The 13,383-nt window shown below is 34.2% G+C and overlaps 1 protein-coding gene across 1 annotated transcript in view; it reads right to left on the bottom strand.

Annotated features, from left to right (window-relative positions):
* The window catches only part of PPP3R1 (protein phosphatase 3 regulatory subunit B, alpha), a 57,156-nt gene that overhangs the window by 22,502 nt on the left and 21,271 nt on the right, over positions 1-13,383 (bottom strand). Inside the window, exon 2 of the mRNA XM_039852650.1 lies at positions 3,966-4,005. Coding sequence (XP_039708584.1) covers positions 3,966-4,005 — 40 coding nt within the window. The remainder of the gene's footprint in view (positions 1-3,965; positions 4,006-13,383) is intronic.

Consider the following 13,383-nt stretch of genomic DNA (forward strand, 5'->3'; position numbering starts at 1 on the left):
AAATTAGCTTAACAAGACTCTTATTATTAACACTTGCTGTGTTGTATGCCATACTTAGCTATAATTAAGTAATGACCTTCTCCTTGCTATTAGTTACTTCCCTCTCCATTTTTTATATTCATTAAAAACCGTCACAGGAAAATATTCGAACACAAATGGTGAGAGACTAGTATAATGAATCCCATATATCTATCATCCAGCTTTGCCCACTAACGTATGAGAAGTCTTATTTTATTTACACATTCAGTTCAATTATTTTAGAGCAAATACCAGATATATCATTCCCTTGTAATTGTTCAGTACTTATTATCTATCTCTAAAAGACACTTTTTAAAAAAATCACAAAAACATTATACCTAAAATTATTAATAATTAATTCCTTGATATTAATCAGTGCTCAAATTTCCACAATGTCACAAATGATTTTACAGGTCTTTTGAATCCATGAGATTTGGCAATTAAGCAATGTGTCAATATAATAAAGATGGTCTTAATAATAATAACGGTTTCAGTAGAGTAGTAGGGGATGAGAGCCAGATTGCAGAAGACCAAAAAATTAGCAGAAATAAGGAAACGGAGATAATTGTACATGTTCTTCTTCTGAGAAGCTCAAATATGAGAAAGAATGGAGAAAAACTGGGAGGTGCATAAAAGATCAGGATAAAAGAGGAGTTGATTATGTTTATAAACTGAAGAGATATGGAGAAGCTCAAGACATAAGAGAACATAGGAAGCTGAGAAAGAGAGACAAACTAACAAAATATGGTCCTGGAGATGAGAGAGAATGAGATTAAAAGTACAGTGAAGAGGCTGACCTAGAAGAAGAGAAGTATAACTCAAACTCTGACACTCAAGAAGGAGTGAGTTAAGCATGAATACAGGATTGGGAAAGTTTGTGTGTACGGCATGGCGTGGGGGGAGGTGAGAAGAAAATGGGGTTCATACTTAAAATGTTCTCAGTTTTCTTGAGACTTAGGAGAAAAATTACGGATTAAAAGCAGGATACTGGAAAGGGTTATGAAGTGTGTTTAGATTAAATGCTGAAGATGTGAATGGAATTTAAAGAGAATGAGACACAAATGACCAGAAAGGTAAAAGAATTAAACAGCATTGAAATTTTACATAGCTTTTAAAAAACAATTTTCAAAAGTCACGCCTTCCATGAAGCTTTTCTTAATTTCCTTAACCAAGAGTAATTTTCCATCCTTGGAAACTGTTTTTATTTTTCATACCGGTTTACAAGTCCACCATAATAATTTATGCATTTCTCTTTTTCTCAGTAGCTAGACCGTTAGCATGTTTTGCGAACTTATCTGTGTCACAGGGCCAAAGAAAGTACCTTACAGCATATGATTTAGAATCTTATTTACTTTTTTAAAAAGTGGCACAATTTAAATGCTAAAAGAACAAAACAGACAGTAGCTACCTGAGAGCTAAGAAGACCACTAAAAGCTGGGACAATTATATAAGGCCTCAGAGAGAACACAGAATTGAGCTGGGTCTTGAAGGGATGAGAAGGACAAGATTTAACCAGAGCAGGTAAGTATAAATAGTGACATGCTTCAAGGATTGGTTTTAATATTTTTATATATGATGGTAGCTGTTTATAGATAACGCTAAGCTCTTTCAATAATGAAGAGGTTTGTAAATGAGAAAAAAAAATTAGTATAATGTGAGGGTGGCGGGGGGGAAGTGGTGGTTTTAATGTGAACAAGTTCATTTTGGGAAAATCAATCTAAATCATGTATAAAATATGATAAAAATACATTTTATTCTAGTGAACCCAGTAGGGAACAGAGAAAAAAAATCCACGTACTGGATAACAGAAGAATTTAGATAGATTCACAGCTGGTTGAACAATCACTGACAAGTACGAACCTTTCCTGACAAGGCTCAAACAGTTTCATGAAAACATAAATAAAGTCTTAATTTCTGAGGATAAAACTGAAAGGAACAGCTTTAATAGTGTATGACATCTATTTCAAATACTTAACCAGACATTTTTTTAAAAACTTGGCTTTTGCCATCCTGAATGTACAGAACGGAACATCCATCTTGCCTTTGCCCTAGTATATTTTCCTTTACAACCAGGTAAATGACCCTCAGTCCCAGATTTAAAGGAAGAGCAGAAGATAAGAACCTGAGAAGTACTGTCCCCTTAGGACCTCTGTTCTTGACCTAGAAACAAAAACGAACTTCCTAATACCTCTTCCTATCAGAGTTATACTGCTATGAACTAATCTCAACTCTGTTTATAGCCTAAAGCCTAGCTAATTAGACTTCTAAATTTCTTTGTGTCCACTAGCAACTGGAAAAATAAATCTGTCACACAGTCAAACTGAATAATAAGTGGCAGAGCATAATTTTGAAAAGAACCCTTTCAATTCTTAAAAAAAAAAAATTATAAAACTGACACATTAACTTTGCCAGAGACAAGAATTATGAATCTAGTTAATACCCAGAGCACTAGTCTGTAACTACTCTACCTTGACCATATTTCAGAGATAGTTTAGGCAGTGATAGAAATGGTAGTTATCAAATCCAGAAGACCACTACAGTCTATAACAGGGTTCAGCAAACTTACTCTGTAAGAGGCCAGATAGCCTGTCTATATTTTAGGCTTTGTGGACCATACAGTCTCTGTTGCAACTACTGAACTCTGTCATTGTAGCCCGAAAACAGCCACATGTAAACAAATGGGCATGACTGCATTCCAATAAAACTTTAACAGAAACTGCCAACAGGCAGTCATATATGGAGTCATATAATTAGGTCTGGTTTTCGTTACAATTCTAACAATATGCTGGATGCAACATTTAATCTTTATGGTTAAAATAGAAACAAACACCTACATCTGATAATTACATAAGAAATTAATAAAGGAAAGCCTGGGAAGAAATTGTAGAATAAAATGTAAATGGTAGTTAGGATGGCAGAATTATGGGTAATTGGTCATAGAGTATCACTATTTAAAAAACCATAAAAGTTACAAAATTGAAAATTAAATGGATTAATAAACAAGTAATTTCAGCTTATAGTAACTGCTATAAGGAATAAACAGGGTACTACCCATAGTAGAGAGAGTCTGAGGAGAGCAGAGAGAAACAGAAAACATCTCGGAAAAGGTGATGTTTATGCTGAGTTGAAATAGGTGATACAAGAGCATTCTACCCAGAGCTCATAAGCAAGCAAAGACGTTGAGGAGAATAAAAGAAATTGACAAGTGTTTTGGGAAAAGAAAGGAGATTAATGAAACATAATGAGCAACTGGGAAAATGGTTTTAATATAACAAAAAGGAAGTGGCACCTCACTGCAAAGCAGGACAAACTTCATCAAATAGAAGTGGAAAGAGCAAGGAAGTTCAGAATGGCATGGGAGTTCTGGGACCTCACGATGGTATCTAAATTTACCAAATGTCCTCATTCCAATTCTCAGGATCTCCCTCTATCCCAGTCATTGTCCCTCCATACAATAGACCCTATGATTTTTATTAAGCTCCTTGGTCCTCTGACTGATCCTTGAGTCAAGAATTTCTAAGACTGTCATTTTTCATTTTTACCTTCTCCAGTACAGTCAGAAATATCCAGCCCACCCTCACTTCTTACATACCTCATCCTCCCCAGAAAGATCTTTTGCAATAGCTACTTGGTCTACCAAAGTTTTGCCTTCAATAAGTACTTTATTTTATATAACCACAAGATAAATAAGTTAACAGTTAGGTTAAGCCACTGAGATTTGAGGTCTGATTTGTAAATATAGCATACTGCAGACAGTAATAATAAACGGGTCTAGAAAAAATATTTCTCGATTCTGATAACTTAAGACTGACTGTAAGTTAAATTCACTACTCATTTTAAACATTAAGGGCTACTTTTGCTATATATAGAGTGTATGATATATGTGCATACATATACAGAGGTATGTAAATAAAAGAAATTCTTGATAACAAGAATATTTGACTTACAGTGTGAGCACATTTCCAAAGGATAACTTGCCTCATTTCCCTGGAGAGAAAAATAACAGTTGTTAGTCACAAAATTGGCACAATTTTCTATAAAAGGTTAACTTTATATATTTTGAGTCATAAAACACAGGGAAATAAGCCATAAACTAATATAGCTAGATCTACAAATTTATTTTTGATAAGAAAAAATTATGCAATATGATAGAGCTCTTGAATTGAACAGGCCTGAGCTGTGTCTCTGCCACTTAAAACTTACACAAATATTTGATTAAAATTTATTTTAAATGTTTTTAATACCCTAAACATGTTATATACTAGTGACTGTCAATGCTCTAATGTGTCTTGAACTCATTTTGGAGTAGAGTTCATAATAGAGCTTCTCCTGCCTTCCCTAATTGAAGAGTTTCCTGAAACTGCAAAGCAAAAGCCTGTTACCATTTAGGCTTGCACTGTAACATAATTTTCTATATGCTGTACAACTGAAATAAGAAAAATATTAATAGGGAGGTGGGTCTAATGTCAGACAGCCAATTCGAATTTTTCTTTTCATGGGAAGTCTTATCTCATGGATAGACTCTAAGTTAATATATCTGAACTCCTAATTTATAAAAAATATAAAACCAACTGTTTTGTATATCAAGATTCCATATGAAATTTATTTAAGGAAAAAAAATGCTCTAGGAAACTAAAGACCTGGACCAATGTTATATTTAACGAATCCTGATAACTCAGCCCAGGGAGGTCAAGTACCTAGTAGAAGATCACACTGTTTGATGAGTAATGGAACAGGATTAGTTTTAAATCTAAAACAGTCAAAATCCCAAGTATAACAGACTCATATGAGATAAAAATCATGAAGATCTTTTAAAAAGTCCATGGAATTTAAAATAATGTAAACTGAGTTTTTAAAGTTCAGTGATAAAATTGAGTACCATGCATCCTATACTCCATTTATCTAATCTTGACAATTAGTGTATAAAAGGACTAACATTAAATATTTGAATATACTTTTTACATCCTAGGAAGTTATTGAATACACCTGAAAAATCATTTTAGTCTGGCAGACTAGCTTTTAAATTCCTAAAGTATCTCTTATTCTATGTAAACTTAAGGTCTAAGAAAGGTTTATCAGTAAGTTAGCATCTTCAGCTCTTATTATGTTGTCAAGAGTCTTATCTTTGAAAATTATAGCAGATAACTGCAATTTCCCAGAACTGGTTATTTAACTCTATTTAACTCTAGGTCACTTTAAATATCAAATATAAATTAAAGATAGAATAGCAAACATTAATAAAACTTGGAATTACTGATGAGCAGAGATGGAGTTCTGCTTATTTTGCACCTTTAATTGATCATAAGAGTCTTATCATGATTCCTAACTTTTACCATCTTATATATTCATGCCTAAATTTTTAAAATACACTTTTAAAAAACCTTATTCTATTCTAACTTAAAATTAAGTATGTTTCTTGCAAGGCTCTAAAGAAAGATTATAATGATACTCTTTGAATTATCATTATGAATTTTTTAATGATTAATATAATTGTATTACAAGTGAGGGCAAAAGGGTTATATGGTAATTTCAGGGAGGACTCTGAAACCAGGTCCGTGTTTTTACAGCCCACAGACCTTTACAGTGTTATCAACAGTTTATAAAGCATACAATCCAACCTCTACTTATACCACTCCCTGCTAGCCGGCATCCAGTAAGATCCAAGGACCATTCTCCACCAACACCAAATGCCTCATCTCTTTCCTGTGCTTAGAATCCATATAGCAAAAAGGTTATTTCAACCTCAACCTGTCTAATTTTATACCCAGCAAAAATATCTTTCAAATATTAAGGCAAAATGCTTTTTCCAGGTAACTAAAAACTAAGAGAATTAAGCTCCAGTACATATGCACTACAAGAAAGGTCAAAAGAAATTCTTCAGGCAGAAAAATGATACTAGATGAAAATTTGGATCTAGATCAAAGAATGAAGATTACCAGAAATGATAAATATGTAGGTAAATATACAAGACATTTTTCTCATTTTTAAAGGTCTTTAAAAATAACTATCTAACACATAGTAACAATGTATTTTTTATGAAATATATATAATGTGTAGATTCTATATGACAACAGCAGCACGAATGTGAGACAGAAAAATGGATGTAGAGTGTCAAGATCTTACACTATGAGAGAAACATTACAATGTTATTTAAAAGAACATGAAGAGCTAGAGGTTGAATCAATCACCGATAGCCAATGATTTAATCAATTATGCCTATGTAATGAAGCCGCCATAAAAACCCAAAAGGACAGGGTTCTAAGAACTTCTGGGTTGGTGAACACGTGGAAATGAAGGGAAAGTGGAAAGCCTAGAGAGGGCATGGAAGCTCCTCATACATTGTAACTTGGCCTAAGTGTCTCTTCCATCTGGCTGTTCCTGAGTTACATCTTTTATAATAAACCAGTTATCTAGTTAAGTAAAATGTTTCTCAGTTCTGTGAGTCGCTCTAGCAAATTAATCAAACCCAAGGAGGATGTCCCTGGAACCTCCAATCTATAGCCAGTTGAACATCTACAACTCCAGGTGACAACCTGGACTTGCAATTGGCATGGGGGGCGGGGGCGGGATAGTACTGTAGGACTGAGGAGCCCTTAACCTGTGGAATCTGGTGCTATCTCTGGATAGATAGTGTCAGAATTGAGTTGAATTGTAGGACATCCAGCTGGTGTCCCAGAATTGTATGGATTGTAAGGGAAAACCACACACAAACATAGTAATTGAGTCCCAGAAGTCATATATACATATAAAAAATAGCAGGGCTTCAAAATAAACTAAAGCAGACAGAGAGCTGAAAGGAAAAGGCAATCATGTGAGATTTTAACATTTCTCTCACAGTAACTGAAAGAAAACAAGGAGATCAAAAAAATTCAGCAAAGAAAGATCCTAACACACTACCAACCAACACATCCCAGAACAGAAGATTATTTTCCAAATCATACGAAACGCTAAAAAGACATTTTTCTGAGCCTCAAAAAAAGTCTCAATAAGAAAAGAAAGGGGTAACGCAATGAATCACCATGCTGCCAGCCCCAGAACAGACTAGGCTTCCATCCTCCCCAGCAAGTCCGGGAATCACAAAGTCTCATTCCTCCAGATGGAGGGGTGAGGAGGAAATGGAGAAGGAACTGGCTTTCGCCTTCATTCATGCCTACTGATTGTATTGGGGCTGGAGTGAGTTAGCGGGGTGTGTGAGGGAAGGGTCTGAGTGGATGTGTGTCGCTCTGTGTATGGGATTCCAATTTGGGGAATGTTTTACATAAAGTGCATACCTAGCCAAGTCTATTTCCTTCACTATCTGCCTCTTTCTCAGAAATACAGTGTCCATTCCTTCACAATCCTCCCCCCCAAAAAAAAGTATGGATAAACTTAAAAGGTTTGAAATCACACAGAATAAATTTTCTTATTACAATGAAATTAAACTAGAAAGATATTTGGAAATACCCAAGTATTTGGACATCAAACAACACAATTCTAGTAACCCTAAGTCACAGAGGAAATGATAAGAAATCAGAAAATATTTTGAACTGAGTGAAAACAGAACCTATCAGAATTTATGAGATGCAGGTAAGTAGTCCTTTAAACCTAAAGCAAGGGGAGAAAAAGGACAAACAGAAAGATAAATCAATAAAACCAAAAACTTAAAAGAAAAATAAATTTTGTAACTTAGAAGAAATGGACAAGTGTCTTGAAAGATAGATTCTACCATAATTGACTCAAGAAAAAAAGGGAAAGTTGAACACCTCTATAGCTGTTAAACTGAATTTGAGTTAAAAACCTTCCCACAAAGACCTGGGATCATTTCTGTCATATATTTGCAGTCCAAAACCATGCTAATCCTACACAAATCCCTTCAGAAAACAAAAGGGGAGAGAATAGTTCTTAACTTATTTTATGAGGGCAGCATTACCCTGGTACCAAAATCAGATGACAGCACAAAAAAGAAAATTATACTCCAACAATGCTTCATGACCATGAATGCAAAATTCCTTAAAAATATCTGAGCAAATCTAGAAAATTTTTAAAGACTAAAACATCATAACTAGCTGAGGATTAATTATCCCAGCAACACAAGGCTGGTTTAATATGCAAAATCAATATGATTCACTATACTTACTAAAAAAGAAAAACATATGGTCATCTTAACAGATACAGTAAGAGTATGTGACAAATTTCAACATGCATCAAGATAAAATAAGAAGAATTCAACAAACTAAAGATCATCCTCAATCTATAAAAGCTATCTACAACAAGCCTGCAGCTAACATCATACTTAATATGGTGAAAGACTGAATGCCTTCTAAGATCAGGAACAAGATAAAGATATCTGCACCAGTAGACTAAGGCAAAACAGAAGAAATAAAAGGCACATAATTGGAAAGAGGAAGTTAAACCGCCTTTACTTGCTGGTGACATGACTGTGTATATATACAAATCTAAACAAACTACAAAAAAGCTATGAGAACTAATGAATGAAGCAAGGCCACAGGATACAAGACCAATATACAAAAAACAAATGTATGTCTACATTCTAAAAGCAATTCTAGAAAAGGAAATTAAAAAACCTTCCATTTGGAAAATTATCAAAAATACAAAATGGTAAAGTTTGTAAAATATGTGCAAAGATTGTACAGTGAAGACTATGTAACACAGCTGAGAGAAATTAAAGATGATCTAAAAAACTAGCTATATCATGTTCATAGATCAGAAGACTAGTTAAGATGGCAATTCTCCCCCTACTGATCTACAGATAGAAAACAATCCCAATCAAAATCAATAAACCAATTCTAAAACCTACATGAAATGCAAAGGACCTAAGTAGCCAAAAATCTGAAAAACGTTGAAAGACTTACACTGTCTGACTTAAATTATTCTCCTCTTCTCCCCTCCCTTCCTCCTCTCTCTTACCTTTTTGCACACACACACACACACACACACACACACACACAGGCTAAATGATTTTGACAAGATGTCCAAGTAATTCAATGGGGAAAAAAATCTTTGCAACAAATGATGCTAAAACAAATGATTATCAATATGAAAAAAAAGAAAGATCTGAATAGACACAGATATATATGAAAAATGTTTCATATCATTAGACATTACAGAAATCCAAGTTAAACTACAATGAGATACCATGGCTAAAATTTTAAACCTAATGTGAGGTGTTGCTGAAAACGTAGAACAAATAAAGAGTTATGTGCTGGGCAGAATTCTAAGACAGCCCTCTGAAACGTCCGGCCTCTGGTACATATCTCCCAGGTAGTCAAACAATAACCTAGGTACTGCTGCAAAGGGATTTTGTATATGTCCTTAAGGTTCCAAATCAGTTGACTATGATTATTCAGGTAGGTCTGCTGTAATCACAAGAGTCTTTTGTGAGAGAAGTCGGAGATGCAAAGCACTAGAAGAATTCAACATAAAGGAGATGGAGTGGACCATGTGCCACTCAATGCACGCAGTCTTCTAGGAGCAGCTGAGTGTGGCCTCCAGCTAACAGTGAACAAAGAAACAAAGACCTCAATCCTACAAAAGCAACAAAACTGAATTCTGCCATCAAAAAGAGCTTGGCAACAGAATCTTACTCAGAATCTCCAGATGAGAATTCAGTCTGGCTGACACCTGGATTTCAGCTTGGTAACACCCTGAAGGGAACCCGTGCTGAACTCTGACCTGTAGAACTATGAAATAATAGGTGCTGTTTATAAGCCACTATGTTTATGGTAATTTCTTACACAGCAATAGAAAACTAACACCCAGACGTATATGTGGCTAAAATTAAAACACTGACATACCAAGTGTTGGTGAAGATGTGGAGCACCTGAAATTTTTATATATTGCTAGTGGGAACTCAAAATGGTACAGGCATTTTGGAAAAAAGTTTGGTGGATTCTTAATATTAACATAACATTCAGAAATGAAAATATGTCCACACAAAGATTTCTATACATAGAGAAGCTTTACTGTTAACAGCCCAAAAAAGAAACATTCTAAATGTCCATCAACTGTCAAATGGATAAACAAACTGTAGTGTATCCAGACATGGAGTGCTACTCAGTAATGAATAGAGAAGACTACTCATACAACATAAATGAATCTCAAAGCAATACGCTAGGTGAAAAGACCAGATATGAAAGGTTACACACTACATGACTGCATTTATATAAGCTAGAAAAGGCAAACTACAGTTAATGAAATATCACCAGTTGCCAGGAGTGGGGGTGCAGCATGAATGCAAAGGAGTACCAGGTAACATTTTAGGGTCACAAATGTTCTACATCTTAATTATGGTACTGCTTTTCAAGTTATATACATATATTTGTCAAGACACATTAGTTGTACACTTAAAACTGGTTAATTTTACTATATTTAAGTTATATCTCAATAACTTTGATTTTTAAAACTTGATAGCAAGTCTCAGGTACAACAGAATTGCTTTATAACACACAAGTCTTTAGTTAAGATAAAAATCTCATCACTTTCTTTAAAATACTGTAGTTTCCTGTCATACTATTAATTCAAAAACATGATTATTTTTACAAGATATATATGCATTTCAAGGTAGCAAATTACATATTTTTTAGATTAATCTTGTAGTATCAAGAGAAACCAGAAAGTGGAGTAATTGTGACCCTTATAATTTTTTCATTCCTTACTTAGTTCCTTTAAATTTTAAACTCCACGAAGGCAGCAATTATCATATTATCTTGATATGCTTTGCCAGATTTAATGTCCTAAGAAGTTTATAGGTGCATATAAAAATGTATACAGACTTAAGGAACTTGGTTTAAGTGGCATTTTAAACATCAATGTGTTAAAGAATGTGGCTAGATTAAGGACACACTAGCAGACACAATAAATTCTTAAAAGTCCAGTAAAGAACTTTTAGATTTTCACTTTCCTTGACACTCATTTTTCATAACAAGTACCTATTTAAGCATTTGGGTCTACATATACTTTAAATAAGCAAGCAGTACTCTAACAATGAAGTAATATTTACAGTTCACAAGGAGAGCCTATAACCAAATAAGACAATGTTGTCCCCTCTTAAAGTCTACTCAGCAAAGACAAATATCTAAATATTCTGACAGCATGCCCTTTGAAAATATTCTAAACTTTACAGTATGCTATAAAATTCATATTTATTCTCACATCTTGACACTCTAAGATCAAAGTAACTCTAAACAAAATGAGATAAGAGATCCAAAAATATTTTCCTCATTGCTTTGCCAGAAAATTTCTTTAGAAAACATTTTCCTATTCCTGATTTAATGTGTACCAAACCAGTAATCATATAATAAAAACTTTAAAACACTGAACAATACGGACTTAAGAGATCCCAATGGCTTTACCTGTTGATAAAGCTTGCTCACTTCCCACAATTAACGCAATTATAGCGAAATCAATTTTTTTCCTAGAGTAAAATCACTGACCATCTTAATAACTATTCTCAAACAGATATTCCTTATACTTAAAAGTATGAAACAGAGTATGAAACTGTGAATAGATGAATTTGGGGGAAAAGAAATGCAAAGATCAAGGAAAGGAGAAGGAGATAAAAAATGGCTATTATCAGTAGCCTTAAAAGGCAGCAGTCTCCGACCTTTTTGGCGCCAGGGACCAGTGCTCCAATGAGAATCTAATACCTAATGATCTGAAGTGGAGCTGAGGCAGTGATGCTAGCGCTGGGGAGTGGCTGCAAACACAGATGAAGCTTCCCTTTAAGCCCGCCACTCACTTCCTGCTGTTGAGGCCCGGTTCCTAACAGGCCACAAACAGGTACCAACTTGTTAGGGTTGGGGACCCTACCTTTAAAGGACAAGTCTTTATCAAACTGTGAGTCCACAAGTACCCTTCCCTCTAGGTACTCACTTCTCCATGGAGGAAATAAGAAAGACTAGGTGAGTTTAAGAGGCCGTTCTAGCTGTATTAGATTTTTTGACTACTAATAAAGATGCTAGACATTTCAATATGGAAGGAAGAAGGGGAGAAATGGAGAGAGAAAAAAGAATGTCAAGAAACTCCTTAAAAGCAATCTGTTGGTCCAAGAGACAAGAAGTTTCCCAGTGTATGCTTAATTTTTTATTATTTTCTTTTGTAGGCCAGTACAACAGTATAAGGAAAAGGCAATAAATCTCACAAGTATAAGCTGTTGGCAATATAAATCAAACATGGCCTAAGTTATAGCAACCAATTTGGCACAAGGGATTTCGTGAATTCCCTATAAAAATTAGTTATAATGCTATCACATGATGGGAATATTCATCAAGATAGTATATCCCTGTTAAACAGTGACTAGTTTTCCAACAGAAGTAAAAAACATATCTGTGTTTGCCAAATGATTTTAGGGAAAAACCTAAACATTTCTAGCCTGATAAATGCTATCAAAATTATACTCTTGCTTGAATTCACCTAGCAAATGTTTGAAGATATATAATATGCTATTTTAAAGATCTTATTGCTTAATGAGGCCTGATATAATGATACCTATCACTCAATTTTACAGTTTAAAACTTACCTCCTTTTAAGTAACACCTAATCTAACCAATCCTATTTTTTCTCTATTACCTAATATTAACCATAATTTTTATGTCTACCCTGTATTCTGCAATCTTATTGGACTCATTGATTAGTTCTAATTTTTTCTGTACCTTTCTCAGGATGTTCTATGTAGACAATGATGTCATCTAAAAAACGGGAACAATTTTTCTTCTTTTCCAACCTGTATACCTTTTACATTCTTTTCTTGCCTTATTGCACTGCTATAACTTTCAGCACTGTGTTGGAAAAGTGTTGAGAGCAGATTATCTTTGCCTTGTTACTGATTTTATGGAGAAAGTTCTTCCCATTAAGTTAGCTGTAGGTTTTTATAGATGTTCCTTATCCAACTGGGCTAGTTTTTTTCTGTATATCTATTGTTGTTTTTTTAATGAGTGGGTTTTGAATTTTATCAAGCGCTTTTTCTCCATCAACTGATGTGATCATGTGATTGTTCTTCTTTAGCATATTAATATAGCAGATTATTTATATTAATTGAATTTCAAATAGTGAACCAGCCCTTCATCCTTGCAAAGAATAATGCTTGGTCATGGTATACAGTATTTTTTTTTTTAACAGATTGTTTAATTCTATGTTTATGTTTTGTTAAGGATTTCTGCATCTACACTGTACTGTCTTTTTAAAATTTTTGCTAGCAAGGCAATGGAGCTATTCAAATTATCTATTTCATACTGGGTAAGATATGGTAGTTCATATTTTTCAAGGAAGTAGTCCTTGAAAATTTTCTGTATAATTTATGAGTACAGAATTGTTCATAGTATTCCCTTTTTTTCATGTCTGCAGGGTCTGTCTATGTTGATACCCTCC

This window comes from Pteropus medius, unplaced genomic scaffold (genome assembly GCF_902729225.1).
Source record: "Pteropus medius unplaced genomic scaffold, Ma_sr-lr_union100, whole genome shotgun sequence".
Classification (NCBI taxonomy): Eukaryota; Metazoa; Chordata; class Mammalia; order Chiroptera; family Pteropodidae; genus Pteropus; species Pteropus medius.